Here is a 20232-nt window from a genome sequence, read left to right as displayed (position 1 = left end):
TACACCTGCAAAGCATCCATCTACCCATGGGAGGGAGCCCTCACCAATGTATTTACCTTCCCGGTACAGTTCCGGTTCACAACCAGGTGTTTATACCCAACCTTTAAGCTACGTTCTTCACATTGTCACTTCACTATTAAAAGGGAATCCCAAAAAACTTTACTGGTTAACAAAACAAAAATGCTCTTACTTTTCTAAGCGATCCGAGTACAGGTACTTGCGGTACCGGGTCTCAAGTTGGCCTTTTTCCCCATAGACTGACATTATAAATTTTTGAGGTTTATAACTCGGCAAGCTTTAGAACTATCTACACCAAACTCGGCCAGATACTTTCGGTTGATACTTTTAAATTGAAAATTTTAAATTGGTGTATCGACTGGCCTTTCGGTTGTGCCGCAGCCCCGCCCCTAAAATATGCTAGATCAAAAAACTTTTTTACAACATGGACATGTGACATATCAAAACACTCAGATCAATGAGGGAAACTTCCTCACGGGTATAATGATGACATCACGTGATGTCACATCACGTGATGTCATGTAGAAATTAAAAATTAGCACAACATGGACTTCTGACATATAAAAACACTCAGCACAATGAGAACTGCTTCATGTGTATTCTGGTCACGTCACGTGACATCACATGAAAAAAAAAATTAGAACAACATGGACATGTGACATATCAAAACAGCCCAATGTGGGGAACTTCCTCAAGAGTATTCAGATGACATCACATGCTCGTCTCCACTTACCTCCAAATGTTTTGGCACCCTAGCTTTCTGTCTACTTGCTTCCAAAAGTAACACTGACCCTTATGTCCACTCGCCTAAAAAGAGCACCAGCCTTTGCATTGTCAAAGCCAACATCAAAGTTGTCACGACAAACTTTACAAATCTAGTTCATGTTACATATTATACATACTCATCAACTCATTCATTGGTTGGCAGAAGTGTCCATCTTTTGGTAAAGAGTTGATGCAGCCACACGATGAATTAGTTACGTTATTACAAGATCCATATAGTGTGCATTTTTCACACGGCCAGAAATACTGATTCTCACACCTGCACTGATAATCAGTACCAGTCAAACTGCACACTGTGGAACAGAATAAAACATTATAAGGTGTGGTTTTCTTATGATTATGTTTTCTTTGAACATTTAGAGAAAAAAAAATTTTTTTTGTTAATAAAGCTTATGGATTAATTAAGGAGAAACAAATAATCTAACTATCTGACATGAGCTTACATAACTCCATTAAAATTGTAAGTGAATATTTTAAGATAATGACACTGTGACACACATAATGATGATTCCTGTTAAAACACAAGTATATAATGATCTCTGACAGATTTTGTGTATAAGATTTAATATAAAATTTAAAGTTGGATACCTGTAGTGATGTTAATGTCAGTGATACTGATGTCACTGTTTATTAAGGTTAAATTTCTTCTCTCCAAAAGGTTCCTCAGTAGATACTGAATGTATATGTCTGCTGCAGCAATCTCAACCTCAATCAGATAATCAGCTTGGAGAACCATGAAAGAAAATCCATTTAAATATATAATTTTAAGAGAAATTAAAATTACATGAACTTTGGTGAGACTCTGTACGTCATGTAGAAGTTATTGGCATAGTTTTACCTCGGAGTGGCTCAGTGGGGCAGGCAGTGTTATCTGTAAAGAAAAGACATGGTACAATTTTAAAAATAAATGGATAAATATCAAATTTGAAATCAACTAGTTTAATGCATTCAGAGACAAATATCTAAAGAATATGTGCTATTTCTCTTTCATTCCTCACTATTGTGCATTTTACCTTTAGTGAGTCTGTTGTCCTGTTTATATTGAGCATGTCATGTGGTCGTAGTTTACTGTTACAATTGCAACTGCAAAGCATCCACCTACCCAAGGGAGGGAGCCCTCACCAATGTATTTACCTTCCCGGTACAGTTCCGGTTCACAACCAGGTGTTTATACCCAACCTCTAAGCTACTTTCTTCACATCGTCACTTCACTATTAAAAGGGAATCCCAAAAAACTTTAGTGGTTCGAGGCTGCTTAACAAGCCTTTGAAATACTCAAAAATATTCCCCAAGGCCCTGTCCTCTGCCAGCCGGACCACTTCAGCCTATTTACTCTGGAAGCAGATACTTTGTGTTGCAGGATCGGCACAGTGTTTTACCAATTAAACAGAGACCCAGGGAAGCTTCACCACTGTGCCTTTTCTCCTGCAAGTTAACCCCAACAGAAACTACCCATGACATTGGCAGCTGGGAAATCCTGTCCATAAAAGAGACACTAGACCAGTGGAGACGAAGGGGGCCAGCAAGCTTCCAATTTCTTACGTCCCAACTGCACTCCCTCAATGCACCATGAAGTGGGTACATACTGCACCTAGCTCAGGACACCCTGCCATTCAAAGAACCTTAAACATGCTCAGAAATGCTTTCTCGTTGCCCTCCATGGCCAGGGATGTCAGAGCATATGTCGACTTTTGCCACGCCTTCAGGCCTCATAGAACCCCAGCCAGTACCTGAAATACCATGGTCCCACCTCTCGATAGATTAAGTCACTGACCTCCCTAGTTCCCAGGGTTTCATGGTGGTTCTGGTAGATATTAATCTGTTTTTGAACAGCGCCTAGCTCAGGACACCCCGCCATTCAGAGAACCTTAAACATGCTCAGAAATGCTTTCTCGTTGCCCTCCATGGCCAGGGATGTCAGAGCATATATCGACTTTTGGGACGTCTTTGCCCAGATCCACACACCTTATCAGCAGCCTTCAGGCCTCATAGAACCCCAGCCAGTACCTGAAATACCATGGTCCCACCTCTCGATAGATTAAGTCACTGACCTTCCCAGTTCCCAGGGTTTCACAGCAGTTCTGGGAGAAATTAATCTGTTTTTAAAGGCCTGCAGACTCATCATCCTAAGAGGGCTACCTATGGCAATGGAAACAGCCAAGGTTCTATTCAAACACATACTGTATCCCGCTGCTTCGGCATTCGAGAGGATATTGTTTCTGTTCACATCTAGGGTCTGGGAGGTGTTCCGTAAGAAGCTGAGCATACATGTGAGCCTTACATCCAGCTATCACCCCTAAGCCAATGGCCAGGTGGAGCACAATAATTTGGAGCTGGGTGGCTACCCGAAAATCTATTGCAGAAATGAACAACAGCATTGGAGCCAATTAGTTTCATGGGCCAGGTATGCACAAAACTCTCTGTTTCAGGGACCATCTGGTCTCACACTGTTCTTGTGTGTTCTTGGTTACCAACCTCCCCTGTTCTCCTTGTCAGAGGAGCCCTTGAATGTTTGCACAGTAGACAATTTTTATCAACAGAACAGAGAAACCGTGGAGACTGAGCATATAGGTTTACAATGATCTGTGCGCAGACAATGCATCCAAGCTAACCACAGAAGGCACCCCCATGTCCCCTACCTACCAGGACAAATGGTATGGCTATCGACTCAAAATATTTTCCGAAAATTTAAACCCGATAACATACAGACAACAACTGCCAGCCAATTACAGCATATGCCGGTAATTCTATGCTTCCATCCTAAAACCTCCTCACTCCAGTAACAACGGCTCTCCTCCTTTGCCCTTGTAAGAGGACGGGACACCAGCATACCTTGTCCACATGATACTGGACTCTTGTAGCAAGAGGGGCCAGTTGGAGCACCTGGGTGACTGGGAGGGGTATGGCCCGGAACTGAGATCATGGGTAAGCGCTAAGGACATCCTTGACTCCGCTCTCAGCTTATAATTATGTTGGCTTCGTAGAAGCCAACATTCTGTTTACCTATTTAAGCTTAGACAAAAATTTATCAAGAGTAACTCCTCCTAGGTATTTCGACTCACATGCACCTAATTCGGATATGTTGTAGACTATGGTCTGAAGTTTGTTGCTCTTACTTTTCTAAGCGATCCGAGTACAGGTACTTCCGGTACCGGGTCTCAAATTGGCCTTTTTCCCCATAGACTCCCATTATAAATTTTTGAGGTTTATATCTCTGCAAGCTTTAGAACTGTCTACACCAAACTCGGCAAGCTTTTTCGGGTGAAAAACATCCTTGACTCTGCTCTCAGCTTATAATTCATGTTACATATTATACATACTCATCAACTCATTCATTGGTTGGCAGAAGTGTCCATCCTTTGGTAAAGCATTGATGCAGCCACACGACGAATTGGTTATGTTATTACAAGATCCATATAGTGTGCATTTTTCACACGGCCAGAAATACTGATTCTCACACCTGCACTGATAATCAGTACCAGTCAAACTGCACACTGTGGAACAGAATAAAACATTATAAGGTGTGGTTTTCTTATGATTATGTTTCCTTTGAACATTTAGAGGGAAAAAAATCTATTTTTTGTTAATAAAGCTTATAGATTAATTAAGGAGAAACAAATAATTTAACTATCTGACAAGAGCTTACATAACTCCATTAAAATTGTAAGTGAATATTTTAAGATAATGACACAGTGACACACATAATGATGATTCATATGAAAACACAAGTATATAATGATCTCTGACAGATTTTGTGTATAAGATTTAATATAAAATTTAAAGTTGGATACCTGTAGTGATGTTAATGTCAGTGATATTGATGTCACTGTTTATTAAGGTTAAATTTCTTCTCTCCAAAAGGTTCCTCAGTAGATACTGAATATATATGTCTGCTACAGCAATCTCAACCTCAATCAGATAATCAGCTTGGAGAACCATGAAAGAAAATCCATTTAAATATATAATTTTAAGAGAAATTAATATTGCAAGAACATTGGTGAGACTCTGTACGTCATGTAGAATTTATTGGCATAGTTTTACCTGGGAGTGGCTCAGTGAGGCAGGCAGTGTTATCTGTAAAGTAAAGACATGGTACAATTTTAAAAATAAATGGATAAATATCAAATTTGAAATCAACTAGTTTAATGCATTCAGAGACAAATATCTAAAGAATATGTGCTATTTCTCTTTCATTCCTCACTATTGTGCATTTTACCTTTAGAGAGTCTGTTGTCCTTTTTATATTGAGCATGTTATGTGGTCGTAGTTTACTGTTACAATTACACCTGCAAAGCATCCACCTACCCATGGGAGGAAGCCCTCACCAATGTATTTACCTTCCCGGTACAGTTCCGGTTCACAACCAGGTGTTTATACCCAACCTCTAAGCTACGTTCTTCACACCGTCACTTCACTATTTAAAGGGAATCCCAAAAAACTTTAGTGGTTAAAGGCTGCTTAACAAGCCTTTGAAATACTCAAAAATATTCACCACAGCCCCCATCCTCTGCCAGCCGGACCACTTCAGCCTATTTACTCTGGAAGCAGATACGTTGTGTTGCAGAATCGGTGTTTTACCAATTAAACAGAGACCCAGGGAAGCTTCACCACTGTGACTTTTCTCCTGCAAGTTAAGCCCAGCAGAAACTAACTATGACATTGGCAACTGGGAAATCCTGTCCATAAAAGAGACACTAGACCAGTGGAGATGCAGGGGTCCAGCAAGCTTCCAAGTTCTTACGTCCCAACTGCACTCCCTCAATGCACCATAAAGTGGGTACATACTGCACCTAGCTCAGGACACCCTGCCATTCAAAGAACCTTAAACATGCTCAGAAATGCTTTCTCGTTGCCCTCCATGGCCAGGGATGTCAGAGCATATATCGACTTTTGCCACGCCTTCAGGCCTCATACAACCCCAGCCAGTACCTGAAATACCATGGTCCCACCTCTCGATAGATTAAGTAACTGACCTCCCTAGTTCCCAGGGTTTCATGGTGGTTCTGGTAGATATTAATCTGTTTTTGAACAGCGCCTGCAGACTCAGCATCCTAAGAGGGCTACCTATGTCAATGGAAACAGCCACGATTTTATTCAAAAACATACTGTATCCCGCTGCTTCGGCATCTGAGAGGATATTGTTCACATCCAGGGTCTGGGAGGTGTTTTCCGTAAGAAGCTGGACATACATGTGAGCCTTACGTCCAGCTATCACCCCTAAGCCAATGGCCAGGTGGAGCACAATAATTAGGAGCTGGGCACCTACCTGAAAATCTATTGCAGAAATGAACAACAGGATTGGAGCCAATTAATTTCGTGGGCCAGGTATGCACAAAACTCTCTGTTACGGGGGCCATCTGGTCTCATACTGTTCTAGTGTATTCTTGGTTACCAACCACCCCTGTTCTCCTTGTCAGAGGAGCCCTTGAATGTTTGCACAGTAGACGATTTTTATCAACAGAGCAGAGAAACCTTGGAGACTGAGCATATGGGTTTACAATGATCTGTGCACAGACAATGCATACAAGCTAACCACAGAAGGCACCCCCATGTCCCCTACCTACCAGGACAAATCGTATGGCTATCGACTGAGAACCAAGCCTTAAACTCCCATGCCAAAACCTGAACCCCAGGTACATTGGGCCCTTCAAAATTTTCAGACAAATTAACCCGATAACATTGTAGCGTCTGGTACAGGTCATTTTAGATTTCATGTCCCAGGCACCCTAAATTTCAACAGCAACTCCTCAATTAACCGATGAGCAACCCAGTTTTACACACACACCTGGCTCCAGAATGTCTGGAGCCTACACAAAGATCAGATAACCCCATGTGGCTCCTCCAATTGAACTCATAGGGGCCCTCAAACAGAACACACACACACACACACACACACACACACACACACACACACACACACACACACAAAAAACCACAATGAGACATTCCGTTTACTAATAAAACCCGAAGATAAGATACTCTAAGGTTCACATTCTTATAACCCTTTTTGTAATGGTTTCTTCTTTTAAGGAAGGCTTGCCTGACTTAAAATTATTTGCTCCTTACTTTCCTGACAAGGGTGTATTTTATTCATGTGTCAGAAACAACATTGTATTTAAGATCAGTTATACTCCAATTACTGATCATGGCATGTTAATGTATACCTGTTCTAATGCTGTATGCCCCTTTAAGGTCCGATGTCAGAATGTATACGAAGCTATCGTTTTCTATCTTTTTACTTCCCTAAGGAAAGTGCATTTTGTTTTGTGTTTCCTTTTGTTTCTCTGCCTTTATAACAACACAATATCGTATTAACATCAGTTACCCTTCGATTACTGATCTATGTATGTAATGTACCGCTGCCTTTATACCGCCATTACCCTTCATGTTTAGTATCCAAATGACCACTAAATTATCGGTTACTTGTTTTTCAAAACAATGGTGTATTTTATTTGAGCACGAAAGGTGCCATACCGTCTTAATATACCCTGGATCAAACTTTAAAGTCATCTAAAAGTTTGATAGCTAAACCACGCCCACAGACACCTGAAACAAAGGGAGTTTTTCCCTCCAAAATCTTGACCGAAGTATTGGTCATCTCCCCAAAGATGGGTGGAGTTCACGACCTTTAAATTGTCACAAACACCACTAATCCGTGGTCAGACTTTCGGAATAGCTTGAAGACGACTCCATCTTCCTTCAAAGAAGTTCCAGCAAGCTTCACTTCCAAGAACGACAACTGCTCTGATCTTCAGGAGAACTTGGAAGAACGTCTGACCCCACCCTAACTGACTTTTCAGAGATTTCTCTGTTGCATCCGGACTCTTGTGCAGTAAGCCAATGCAAGTAACTGTTTCCTTTACCAACCAGTTTAGATGCGTAATTTTAAGTAGGGTGTGATTAATTTTTGAGTCTAAGCTTGCCATTCCTTTCCTTCCTTTCTCTAGTTTCTTCTTTCCAGTCTCTTCCTCCCTTTCCCCAATTTTAATTTCTTTTGTTTTATTTTATTTTCATTTTCGTTTTCCCTATTTCTTTTGTTTGTTTGTGTAGTTAGTTTTATGTTGTGTTTGTCTCATTCATTAAATGTCATAATTTTGAGCCACAGATGATTTGTCTCTGAGTATCGCTCACAAATTAAGGTACCTGCAACATCAGGTCTGAACTACATGCTCTATTAAGTTAATTCAATTTAAATTACGGTATAAAGTAAATGGGAAGCGAATCTTTCTTGGCCGGGAAGATACTGCCTTCATAGAATTAATAAAGGTTACACGGCCTGTTCGCCAGACGAACAGACCAAATAAGTGTAACGTTAATTCCATTACCGTTAATTTCAACTTAGGTTAAAATATTTAGAAGAAGTCACTATAACACATTATAGTTACTTATAAACGTTTACCTTGCTTCGCGAGCCAAAATCGCTACAACATACAGACAGCAACTACCAGCCAATTACAGCATACTGTATGCCCATCATTCTATGCTTCCGTCCTAAAACCTAGTCACTCCGGTAACAATGCCTCTCCTCCTACATTTACATTTACATTTACAGCATTTGGCAGACGCCCTTATCCAGAGCGACGTACATAAGTGCTTAAATCTCTAACACTGAATACATTAATGCTGGTTCACTAGGTTACATACTTAAGATACCATGAGTTTAAAACATTTGTTCAAAGTTACAATGAAAAAGTGTCAATTTTTTTTTTTTTTTTTTTTTTTTTTTTTTTTTTTTTTTTAAAATGCAAAAGATAAGGAAAGAAGTGCTAGTTGAAGTGCTTCCTGAATAAGTAGGTCTTCAACCGCCGCTTGAAAATAGCCAGTGACTCGGCTGTCCGGACCTCTATGGGAAGTTCATTCCACCACCTTGGTGCCAGTACAGAGAAGAGTCTTGTAGTATACTTGCCTCTTACCCTGAGAGATGGTGGAACCAGTCGAGCAGTGCTGGTAGATCGGAGGTTGCGGGGTGCAGTGCGAGGAATGATGAGGGCTTTGAGGTAAGAGGGGGCTGGTCCATTTTTGGCTTTGTAGGCCAGCATCAGTGTTTTGAACCGGATGCGTGCAGCTACCGGAAGCCAGTGGAGGGATCGCAGTAGCGGGGTGGTATGCGAGAACTTTGGCAGGTTGAAAACAAGCCGGGCAGCTGCATTTTGGATCATTTGCAGAGGACGGATTGCGTTCATAGGTAGACCTGCCAGCAGTGCATTGCAGTAATCCAGTCTAGAAATGACAAGAGACTGAACAAGTACCTGGGCAGTCTGTGTGGACAAAAATGGCCGAATCCTTCTAATGTTGTAGAGAAGAAACCGACATGAGCGAGTCACATTTGCAACATGAGAGGAAAAGGACAGTTGATTGTCCATGGTTACCCCAAGGTTGCGAGCTGTGGCTGAAGGGGAGATCAGATCGTTGTGCAAGGATATAGCAAGATCGTGACCTGGGGATGGATCACCTGGGATGAACAGCAGTTCAGTTTTGCTAGGATTGAGCTTTAACTGATGAGCAGTCATCCATGATGAAATTTCTGCCAGACATGCTGAGATCCGGTCAGAAGCTGTGGCATCTGAGGGTGGGAAAGAGAAGATAAGTTGTGTATCATCAGCATAGCAGTGGTAAGAGAACCCATGTGATGAAATAACTTCACCAAGAGAGTGAGTATACAAGGAGAAAAGAAGAGGACCAAGTACTGAGCCCTGTGGGACGCCAGTGGAGAGTCTGCGTGGAGCAGATGTCACTCCCCTCCATGTTACTTGATATGAGCGTCCTTCCAGGTAGGAGGCAAACCATTCCCAAGCTGATCCGCAAATCCCAAGACTCTTGAGGGAGGATAAGAGAGTCTTGTGGTTGACCGTATCAAACGCTGCTGAAAGGTCAAGGAGGATAAGGACGGATGATAGTTTGGCTGATCTAGCAGTATGTAGCTTCTCAGAGACATCCAAAAGGGCTGTCTCTGTAGAGTGAGCTGCTTTAAAGCCAGACTGTTTGGGATCTTGGAGGTTGTTCTGTGAGAGATAGACAGACAGTTGATTATAGACAATGCGTTCAAGAATTTTTGAAAGAAATGAGAGAAGTGATACCGGTCTGTAGTTACTGATGTCTGATGGATCCAGAGCAGGTTTCTTTAGGATGGGAATAACCCTTGCTCTCTTGAAAGTAGTTGGTACCTGACCAGATGCTATGGATCTATTGACGATAGTAGAAATGAAGGGCAAGAGGTCTTGTGAGATGGTCTGGAGCATAGTGGTAGGGAGTGGATCCAATGGGCAGGTGGTAGGATTGCAGGACTGGATGAGTTGTAAAATCTCTTCTGCTGCCACAGTTGAAAAATGTGACAACGAAGGTGTAGGGGAATCCATACTCTGAGATGTAAGTGCAGTCGGGGCTGAAGTGAAGGTCCGGCAGATTTCCTCAATCTTCTCCTGGTAGAAAGAAGCAAAGTCTTCTGCAGTCAGGGAGGATGAAGAAGGTGGAGCCGGGGGGTTGAGCAGAGAAGAGATGATGTTGTGGAATTTCCGAGGGTCATGTGAGGAAGCTTCAAGCTTTTCCTTGTAGAAGGAAGTCTTGGCAGAAGTCACATCTGAGGAGAACTTGACAAGAAGTGTTCTGTAAAAATCAAGATCTGCATCAAGTTGTGATTTCTTCCACTTTCTCTCTGATGATCTTAGCTCTCTTCGATTGTTGCGCAGCACATCTGAAAGCCAAGGAGCAGAAGAAGAAGTTTTCTTGGGTTTAGCGAACATAGGGCAGAGGGAGTCCATAGTTGAGGAAAGAGATGAGAGGAAAGTATCTGTGGCTGAGTCTAAGGGTAGTGAGGAAAAAGACTTAGCATCAGGAAGGGAAGAAAGAGTGCCAGAAGCTACAGATGAAGGTGAGACAGAGTGAAGGTTGCGGCGAGTAAGAGCAAGGGGGTGAGAGGTAGTTTTAGGTAAGATAGGTAGAGTGATGGTGAAGGATACCAGGTGATGATCAGAGACGTGGAGTGGGGTAGCAGTCACATCTGTAGCTGGAGAAGGACGGGTGAAAACCAGGTCCAGGACATTGCCTCCTTTGTGTGTGGGGATGTAGCTGTTGAGTGTGAGGGAGAAAGAGTCGAGAAGAGACAGGAGGGAAGAAGAATGTAGCTTGTCAGAGGGGAGGTTGAAGTCACCAAGCACTGTCAGAGGGGAGCTATCGGAAGGGAAAGCACTAAGCAGTGAGTCCATTTCTTCCAGGAAGTTTCCTAGGGGACCAGGAGGGCGGTAGACAACAATGATAACAAGGTTGATAGGAGAGGTAACTGAAATGGCATGAAATTCAAAAGAAGAGATGGTTAAATTAGAGAAGAGTAGAGGTTTAAAGCACCATAAAGCACTCCTCTGCCCTTGTAAAAGGATGGGACACCAGCATACCTTGTCCACATGATACTGGACTCTTGTAGCAAGAGGGGCCAGTTGGAGCACCTGGATGACTGGGCGGGGTATGGCCCAGAAGTGAGATCATGGGTAAGTGCTAAGGACATCCTTGACTCTGCTCTCAGCTTATAATTATAATTCAGTCAGGACCACTTGAGTCAAAATAAAGACAATTCTTTGAAATATTTAAATTTTTTATTTGCAAGCTTATGAAATTTACATTTGGCGGTATGGCTCTGTTCTGAATTCCCCTTCCTTTTCATGAGCTCCATGAAAGCTAGTCAGGGAACAGCAGCAGCTTCGTGGGGAGACAATCTCCCATTAACTGGGAAAGCAGCCAGACAAAATCCCCCCCAAACAGACCATGCCAGGCAATCCTCCCTAGCTCTTCATGCTAACTGAAGAGCCAGCAGAGGATTAAAGCGAGCTTTTCACTAGCCAAACTTATTAGTTAAATACCAACAGAGAAGAGGACATGTTATCAGGCACGGAAAGCAGTTCCTTTACCATTTACTAGCAACCACTGGCCATTAAACCCCCCCAAAACCAATGGAAGGCTCAGTGCCTGTATACGATTCAAGGCTGCAGAAGACTCCAGATCATCATGAACATCATGCCATCCCAATTTCCCAAGGAGCAACCAGAACCTTTAACGTTCCACTCCTGGTTCAGCTACCTTAGGGACAGCAGCAGAGGAGGAGAGCTAGCAGCAGCAGAAAAGGAGAGCTAGCAGCAGCAGAGGAGGAGAGGTAGCATAGCAGCAGCAGAGCTAGCTCAATCACAAACAGAACACGAGAACCAAGTGCCTCCTCCCTGAATATCCCGAGTAGCCATCTCTAGCTCTAGGATCCATCCAACAACCCAAGAAAGGAGACTTCCAAAAGACCCAACAAGAAATCCAGTCTTAACTTCCTTTTCCAACAATTTCAGGTTCTTTAACGGCAGAAAGCAAATTATAGGAAAACTAATGAGTAGTCAACCAAACCTGCGAAAACCTTGGATAAGTCCAGCTATTAAATAATTGAAGAAGCAGCGGTTAGGATGTTCTCGGGGCCTTTCCAGCTTTGAAACATTTACTTTATTAATTAATTAATTAATTAATTAATTTGTAACGAACAGAAACAATACAAGCAGGGCCAGGAGCCATTGATTATCAATCCAAAGGTCACTATCTTTCGCTGGACACTCGTAAAGAGAGGAGAGAAATTTAATCAAGCTTTTCATTTTCATTGCTGGCTAAAATTTACCCATGTCAAGTTAAGAAGTTAAACCATTTGCCAGTAAATATTTCCTGCATAACGTATCATAACAGCCTAGCAAGGCATGGCATAACATATCACAACAGCCTAGCAAGGCACAGCGTGATGCAACATAACGCCTAGCAAGTCATGGCATATCATATCATAACTGCCTAGTAGGGCATAGCACAACATACCATAGCCTAGTGAGGCATCGTATAATGTAACAACGCCTAGCAAGGCATGGCAAAACGCACCATAACGGCCTAGAGAGTCCTAGAACAACGCAATATAATGCCCAGCAATGCATGGCATAAGGCATTACAACAGCCCAGCGAAGCACAGCCCAGCAAGGCATAACCCAGCGTTACGCAACCCAACACAGCCCAGCAAGGCATATCATAAGGTAACGCAACACAGCCCGGCAAGGCACAGCACAATGCAAAATAACGCCTAGCAAGGCACCGCATAACGTATCACTACAGCCCAGCGAGGCACAGCACAACGCATTACAACAGCACCACGCAACACAACATAGCACAGCGCAACCCAACACAGCCCAGCAGGGCACAGCACAATGTAACAAACACAGCCCAACAAGGCATGGCACAACATATAATAGCCTAGTGAGGCACAGCACAACGTAAACGCCTAGCAGGCATGGCCTAACGCATCATAACAGCCTAGCGAGGTACACAGTGCAACGTAACCTAACATGGCCTAGCAAGGCATAGAATAACGCAACGCAACACAACATAGCCTAGCGAGGCACAGCACAATATACTGTACCATAACACAGCCCAGCGGAGCATAGCACAACGTACAGTATCACAACACAGCCTATCGAGGCACAGCATAACGCATCACAACAGTCTAGCAAGGCACAACATATGGTAACGTTACCCAACACGGCCTAGCAATGCACAGCCAACCGCAATGCAACACAACATAGCCCAGCAAAGCACAGAACACCACACCATAACACAGCCTAGCGAGGCATAGCATAATGCATCACAACGTTACCTAACACGGCCTAGCAATGCAACACAACATAGCCCAGCAAGGCACAACACAACACACCATAACACAGCCTAGCGAGGCATAACATAGCGCAACGTAACCTAACATCGCCTAGCAAGGCACAGCACAATGTATCACCACAGCCTATCGAGGCACAGCCTGACGTATCACAACAGCCTAGCGAGGCACAACATAGAGTAACGTAACCTAACACGGCCTAGCAAGGCACAGCACAACCCAACAAAACAAGCCCAGCAAGGCACAGCACCAAGCACCATAACACAGCCTAGCGAGGCATAGCATAACGTATCATAACAGCCAACGGGGCCTAACATAGCATAACATAACATAGCTTAGCAGGGCATAGCAAAACGTAACCTATCGTAGGTTAGCAGGGCATAGCATAACGGAACCTAACACATCTTAGCAGGGCATAGCATAACGGAACCTATCGTAGCTTCGCAGGGCATAGCATAACGGAACCTAACATAGCTTGGCAGGGCATAGCATAACGGAACCTAACATAGCTTGGCAGGGCATAGCACAACGGAACCTAACATAGCAGGGCATAGCATAACGGAACCTAACATAGCCTGGTGAGGCATAGCATAATGTAACATAGCCTAGCAGGGCAAAGCATAAAGTAACCTAACATAGCCTAGCAAGGCATAGCATAACATAACATAACATAGCCTAGCAAGGGATAATGTAACGTAACCTAACATAGCCCAGTGAGACATAGCATAACATAACGTAACATAGCCTAGCAGGGAATAACATTACCCAACATAGCCTAGCAGGGCATGGCATAAAGTAACCTAACATAGCCTAGCGAGGCATAGCATAACATAGCCTAGCAGGGCATAGCATACCGTAACTTAACATAGCTTAACAGGGCATAGCATAATGTAACCTAACATAGCCTAGCGAGACATAGCATAACATAACGTAACATAGCCTAGCAGGGCATAACGTAACCTAACATAGCCTAGCAAGGCATGGCATAACGTAACCTAACATAGCCTAGTGAGGCATAGCATAACGTATCATAACAGCCTAACGAGGCATAACATAGGGAAACGTAACCTAACCTGGCCTAGCGAGGTATAGCATAATGTAACACAGCCTAGCAGGGGATAGCATAACGTAACCCAACATAGCCTAGCGAGGCATAGCATAACCTAACATAGCTTAACAGGGCATAGCATAATGTAACCTAACATAGCCTAGTGAGGCATAGCATAACAAGTCGTGGCCTAATGGGTAGAGAGTCTGACTTGTAATCCTAAGGTTGTGGGTTTGAGTCTCGGTCCGGCCACGATTGAGGTGCCCTTGAGCAAGGCACCGAACACCCCAAATGCTCCCCGGGGGCCGCAGCATTAATGGCTGCCCACTGCTCCGGGTGTGTGTTCACGGTGTGTGTGATCACTGCTGTGTGTGTGCACTTTGGATGGGTCAAATACAGAGAACGAATTCTGAGTATGGTTCACCATACTTAGCCGTATGTCACGTCACTTTCACCTAACATAGCCTAGTGAGGCATAGCATAACGTATCATAACAGCCTAGCGAGTCATAACATAGCGTAACGTAACCTAGCCTGGCCTAGCCTAGCAAAATGCAACATAGCCTAGCAAGGCGTAGCCTACCTAGCATAACAGACTGTACAACACACCAGCCCGGTCGCTTCCGGCTCAACAAACGCACCATTAGACACATGAACATGCGTGCCATATCGATTTACCGTAAGTTCAAAGCGTTTTCAAAACGTCCCCTATGGCTCGAGTATACTAATAGTAATCACGACCTCTTATAGTGCCATATCGCGAACACAAAAGGAGATAACTTGCGGTTTAATCTCTAATAGCCGCCAAATTTAACTCGCAGCAGCAGCAATGCAGAGGAAACAGCCCCATAACATAACGAGCTGGCATAGCAAAGCATATCGAGGCATAGCATTACCAAGCATGAGGTAATCTAGTCTAGCAAAGCAAGCATGGCATGACCCATCGTGACATGCGTAGCAAAAGCATAGCATAACCTCATCTTATAACATAGCGTAACATACAATAATATAACCTAGCATAGCATAACATGCATAGCATATCGAAGCATAGCCTAACAGACTGTACAACGCGCCCGCCCTTCCGGCTCAACAAATGCACTATTATACTGTACACGAACATGCGCGCCGTATCGATTTACCGTAAGGTCAAAGCGTCATCAAACCTCCTTTTCGGCTCAAGTCTACTAATAGTAATCATGACCTCTTATAGTCCAATTTCGTGAAACTAAAAGGAGATTTGGTTTAAACTCTAATTAGCCGTCAAGTTTGAACAGCAGCAGCAAACAGAGGCAGCAGCCCCACAAAAGAAGATAGCTTCTGGTTTAAACTCCAAATAGCCACCAAGTTTAAATTGCAGTTGCAGCAATGCAGAGGAAACAGCCAAGCAGACAGACTGAAAAAAGAATTTAAATAGGGTGCCCTGTTTGAAATGGACCAATAGCGCGCTTAGGAATCAGATCAGCTGATGGGCGGGGTTAGAAAATTGACATCAGCTGAAAGCCGAGCTTGACTTATATTTATGTAAACATTCTGTTTTCCTATTTAAGCTTAGACAAAAATTTATCAAGAGTAACTCTTCCTAGGGCTGTCGAGTCACATGCACCTAAATCGGATATGTTGTAGACTCTGGTCTGAAGTTTGTTGCTCTTACTTTTCTAAGCGATCCGAGTACCGGTACTTCCGGTACCAGGTCTCAAATTGGCCTTTTTTCCCATAGACTCCCATTATAAACTTTTGAGGTTTATAACTCATCAAGCTTTAGAACTGTCTACACCATTCTCGGCCAGCTCCTTTCTGTTGATACTCTGAACAAGATTTTAAATTGGTGTATCGACTGGCCTTTCGGTTGTGCCGCAGCCCAGCCCCAAATATATGCTAAATCAAAAAGCTTTTTACAACATGGACATGTGATGTATCAAAACACTCAGATCAATGAGAACTGCTTCATGTGTATTCTGGTCACGTCACGTGATGTCACATGAAAAAAAAATAATTAGAACAACATGGACATGTGACATATCAAAACAGCCAAATGTGGGGAACTACCTCAAGAGTATTCAGATGACGTCACATGCTCGTCTCCACTTACCTCCAAATGTTTTGGCACCCTAGCTTTCTGTCTACTTGCTTCCAAAAGTAACACTGAACCTTATGTCCACTCGCCTCCAAAGACCACCAGCCTTTGCATTGTCAAAGCCAACATCAAAGTTGTCATGACGAACTTTACAAATCTAGTTCATGTTACATATTATACATACTCATCAGCTCATTCATTGGTTGGCAGAAGTGTCCATCTTTTGGTAAAGCGTTGATGCAGCCACACGATGAATTGGTTACGTTATTACAAGATCCATATAGTCTGCATTTTTCACACGGCCAGAAATACTGATTCTCACACCTGCACTGATAATCAGTACCAGTCAAACTGCACACTGTGGAACAGAATAAAAGATTATAAGGTGTGGTTTTCTTATGATTATGTTTTCTTTGAACATTTAGAGAAAAAAAATCTATTTTTTTTTGTTAATAAAGCTTATAGATTAATTAAGGAGAAACAAATAATCTAACTATCTGACATGAGCTTACATAACTCCATTAAAATTGTAAGTGAATATTTTAAGATAATGACACAGAGACACATATATTGATGATTCATATTAAAACACAAGTATATAATGATCTCTGACAGATTTTGTCTATAAGATTTAATATAAAATTTAAAGTCGGATACCTGTGGTGATGTTAATGTCAGTGATACTGATGTCACTGTTTATTAAGGTTAAATTGCTTCTCTCCAAAAGGTTCCTCAGTAGATACTGAATATATATGTCTGCTACAGCAATCTCAACCTCAATCAGATAATCTGCTTGGAGAACCATGAAATTAAATCCATTTAAATATATCATTTTAAGAGAAATTGAAATTACTTGAACATTGGTGAGACTATGTACGTCATATAGAAGTTATAGGCATAGTTTTACCTGGGAGTGGTTCAGTGGGGCAGGCAGTTTTATCTGTAAAGAAAAGACATGGTACAATATTAAAAATAAATGGATGAATATCAAATTTGAAATCAACTAGTTTAATGCATTCAGAGACAAATAATTAAATAATATGTGATATTTCTCTTTCATTCCTCACTATTGTGCATTTTACCTTTAGTGAGTCTGTTGTCCTTTTTATATTTAGCATGTCATGTGGTCATAGTTTATTGTTACAATTACACCTGCAAAGCATCCACCTACCCATGGGAGGGAGCCCTCACCAATTTATTAACCTTCCCGGTACAGTTCCAGTTCACAACCAGGTGTTTATACGCAACCTCTAAGCTACGTTCTTCACATCGTCACTTAACTATTAAAAGGGAATCCCAAAAAACTTTAGTGGTTCGAGGCTGCTTAACAAGCCTTTGAAATACTCAAAAATATTCACCAAGGCCCCCCATCCTCTGCCAGCCGGACCACTTCAGCCTATTTACTCTGGAAGCAGATACTTTGTGTTGCAGGATCGGCACAGTGTTTTACCAATTAAACAGAGACCCAGAGAAGCTTCACCACTGGGCCTTTTCTCCTGCAAGTTAACCACAGCAGAAACTACCCATGACATTGTCAACTGGGAAATCCTGTCCATAAAAGAGACACTAGTCCAGTGGAGATGACGGGTCCCAGCAAGCTTCCAAGTCCTTACGTCCCAACTGCACATACAATACCGCACCTATCTCAGGACACCCAGCCATTCAGAGAACCTTAAACAAGCTCAGAAATGCCTTCTCGTTGCTCTCCATGGCCAGGGATGTCAGAGTATATGTTGACTTTTGCCATGTCTGTGCCCAGATCCACACACATTGTCAGCAGCCTTCAGGCCTCACAGAACCCCAGCCAGTACCTGAAATACCATCGTCCCACCTCTCGATAGATTAAGTCACTGACCTCCCTAGTTCCCAGGGTTTCACGGCGGTTCTGGTAGAAATGAATCTGTTTTTGAAGGCCTGCAGACTCATCATCCTAAGAGGGCTACCTATGGTGATGGAAACAGCTACGGTTCTATTCAAACATATAGTGTATCCCGCTGCTTCAGCATCAGAGAGGATATTGTTTTTGACAGCTGGATGCAGTTCACATCCAGGGTCTGGGAGGTGTTCGGTAAGAAGCTGGGCATACATGTGAGCCTTAAATCTAGCTATCACCCCTAAGCCAATGGCCAAGCACAATAATCAGGAGCTGGACAGCTACCTGAAAATCTATTGCAAGAATGAACAACAGGATTGGAGATAATTCATTTCATGGGCCAGGTATGCACAAAACTCTCTGTTTCAGGGGCCATCTGGTCTCACACTGTTCTAGTGTGTTCTTGGTTACCAACCACCCCTGTTCTCCTTGTCAGAGGAGCCCTTGAATGTTTGCACAGTAGACGATTTTTATCAACAGAACAGAGAAACCTTGGAGACTGAGCATATAGGTTTACAATGATCTGTGCGCAGACAATGCATCCAAACTAATCGCAGAAGGCACCCCCATGTCCCCTACCTACCAGGACAAATGGTATGGCTATCGACTAAGAACCTAGACCTTATACTCCCATGCCAAAACCTGAACCCCAGGTACATTGGGCCCTTTAAAGTTTTCTGACAAATAAACCCGATAACATACAGACGACAACTGCCAGCCCATTATAGCATATGCCGGACATTCTATGCTTCCGTCCTAAAACCTCCTCACTCCAGTAACAACGCCTCTCCTCCTCTGCCCTTGGAAGAGGCCGGGACACCTGCATACCTTGTCCACACGATACTGGACTCTTGTAGCAAGAGGGGCCAGTTGGAGCACCTGGGTGACTGGGATTGTTACGGCCCGGAAGTGAGATCATGGGTAAGCGCTAAAAACATCCTTGACCCTGCTCTCAGTTTATAATTCATGTTACATAATATACATACTCATCAGCTCATTCATTGGTTGACAGAAGTGTCCATCTTTTGGTAAAGCGTTGATGCAGCCACATGATGTATTGGTTACGTTATTACAAGATCCATATAGTGTGCATTTTTCACACGGCCAGAAATACTGATTCTCACACCTGCACTGATAATCAGTACCAGTCAAACTGCACACTGTGGAACAGAATAAAATATTATAAGTTATGGTTTTCTTATGATTATGTTTTCTTTGAACATTTAGAGAAAAAAATCTATTTTTTTTGTTAATAAAGCTTATAGATTAATTAAGGAGAAACAAATAATCTAACTATCTGACAAGAGCTTACATAACTCCATTAAAATTGTAAGTGAATATTTTAAGATAATGACACAGAGACACATATAATGATGATTCATATTAAAACACAAGTAGATAATGATCTGCGACAGATTTTGTCTATAAGATTTAATATAAAATTTAAAGTCGGATACCTGTAGTGATGTTAATGTCAGTGATACTGATGTCACTGTTTATTAAGGTTAAATTTCTTCTCTCCAAAAGGTTCCTCAGTAGATACTGAACATATATGTCTGCTGCAGCAATCTCAACCTCAATCAGATAATCAGCTTGGAGAACCATGAAATAAAATCCATTTAAATATATAAACTTAAGAGAAATTAAAATTACATGAACATTGGTGAGACTCTGTACGTTATGTAGAAGTTATTGGCATAGTTTTACCTGGGGGTGGCTCAGTGGGGCACGCAGTGTTGTCTGTAAAGAAAAGACATTGTACAATTTTAA

The 20232-nt window shown here is 42.5% G+C and overlaps 1 protein-coding gene across 17 annotated transcripts in view; it reads right to left on the bottom strand.

Annotated features, from left to right (window-relative positions):
* LOC113660904 overlaps positions 1–20232 on the bottom strand; it is a 50525-nt gene that overhangs the window by 17035 nt on the left and 13258 nt on the right. For 14 of the 17 annotated variants that reach the window (XM_047804845.1, XM_047804847.1, XM_047804846.1 and 11 more), the window contains 12 exons: positions 20170–20202; positions 19920–20054; positions 19449–19622; positions 17497–17529; positions 17247–17381; positions 16774–16947; positions 4843–4875; positions 4593–4727; positions 4122–4295; positions 1640–1672; positions 1390–1524; positions 921–1094 (listed from right to left, as the gene is read on the bottom strand). In XM_047804845.1, the coding sequence (XP_047660801.1) occupies positions 921–1094; positions 1390–1524; positions 1640–1672; positions 4122–4295; positions 4593–4727; positions 4843–4875; positions 16774–16947; positions 17247–17381; positions 17497–17529; positions 19449–19622; positions 19920–20054; positions 20170–20202 (1368 nt within the window). The remainder of the gene's footprint in view (positions 1–920; positions 1095–1389; positions 1525–1639; positions 1673–4121; positions 4296–4592; positions 4728–4842; positions 4876–16773; positions 16948–17246; positions 17382–17496; positions 17530–19448; positions 19623–19919; positions 20055–20169; positions 20203–20232) is intronic. The other 3 variants (XM_047804835.1, XM_047804849.1, XM_047804842.1) reach the window with 3 other exon arrangements.

The sequence above is a fragment of the Tachysurus fulvidraco genome, chromosome 20 (assembly GCF_022655615.1).
Source record: "Tachysurus fulvidraco isolate hzauxx_2018 chromosome 20, HZAU_PFXX_2.0, whole genome shotgun sequence".
In the NCBI taxonomy this organism is placed as follows: domain Eukaryota; kingdom Metazoa; phylum Chordata; class Actinopteri; order Siluriformes; family Bagridae; genus Tachysurus; species Tachysurus fulvidraco.
Note: the sequence above shows the minus strand (reverse complement) of the source record. Positions and strands in the feature narration are given on the sequence as shown.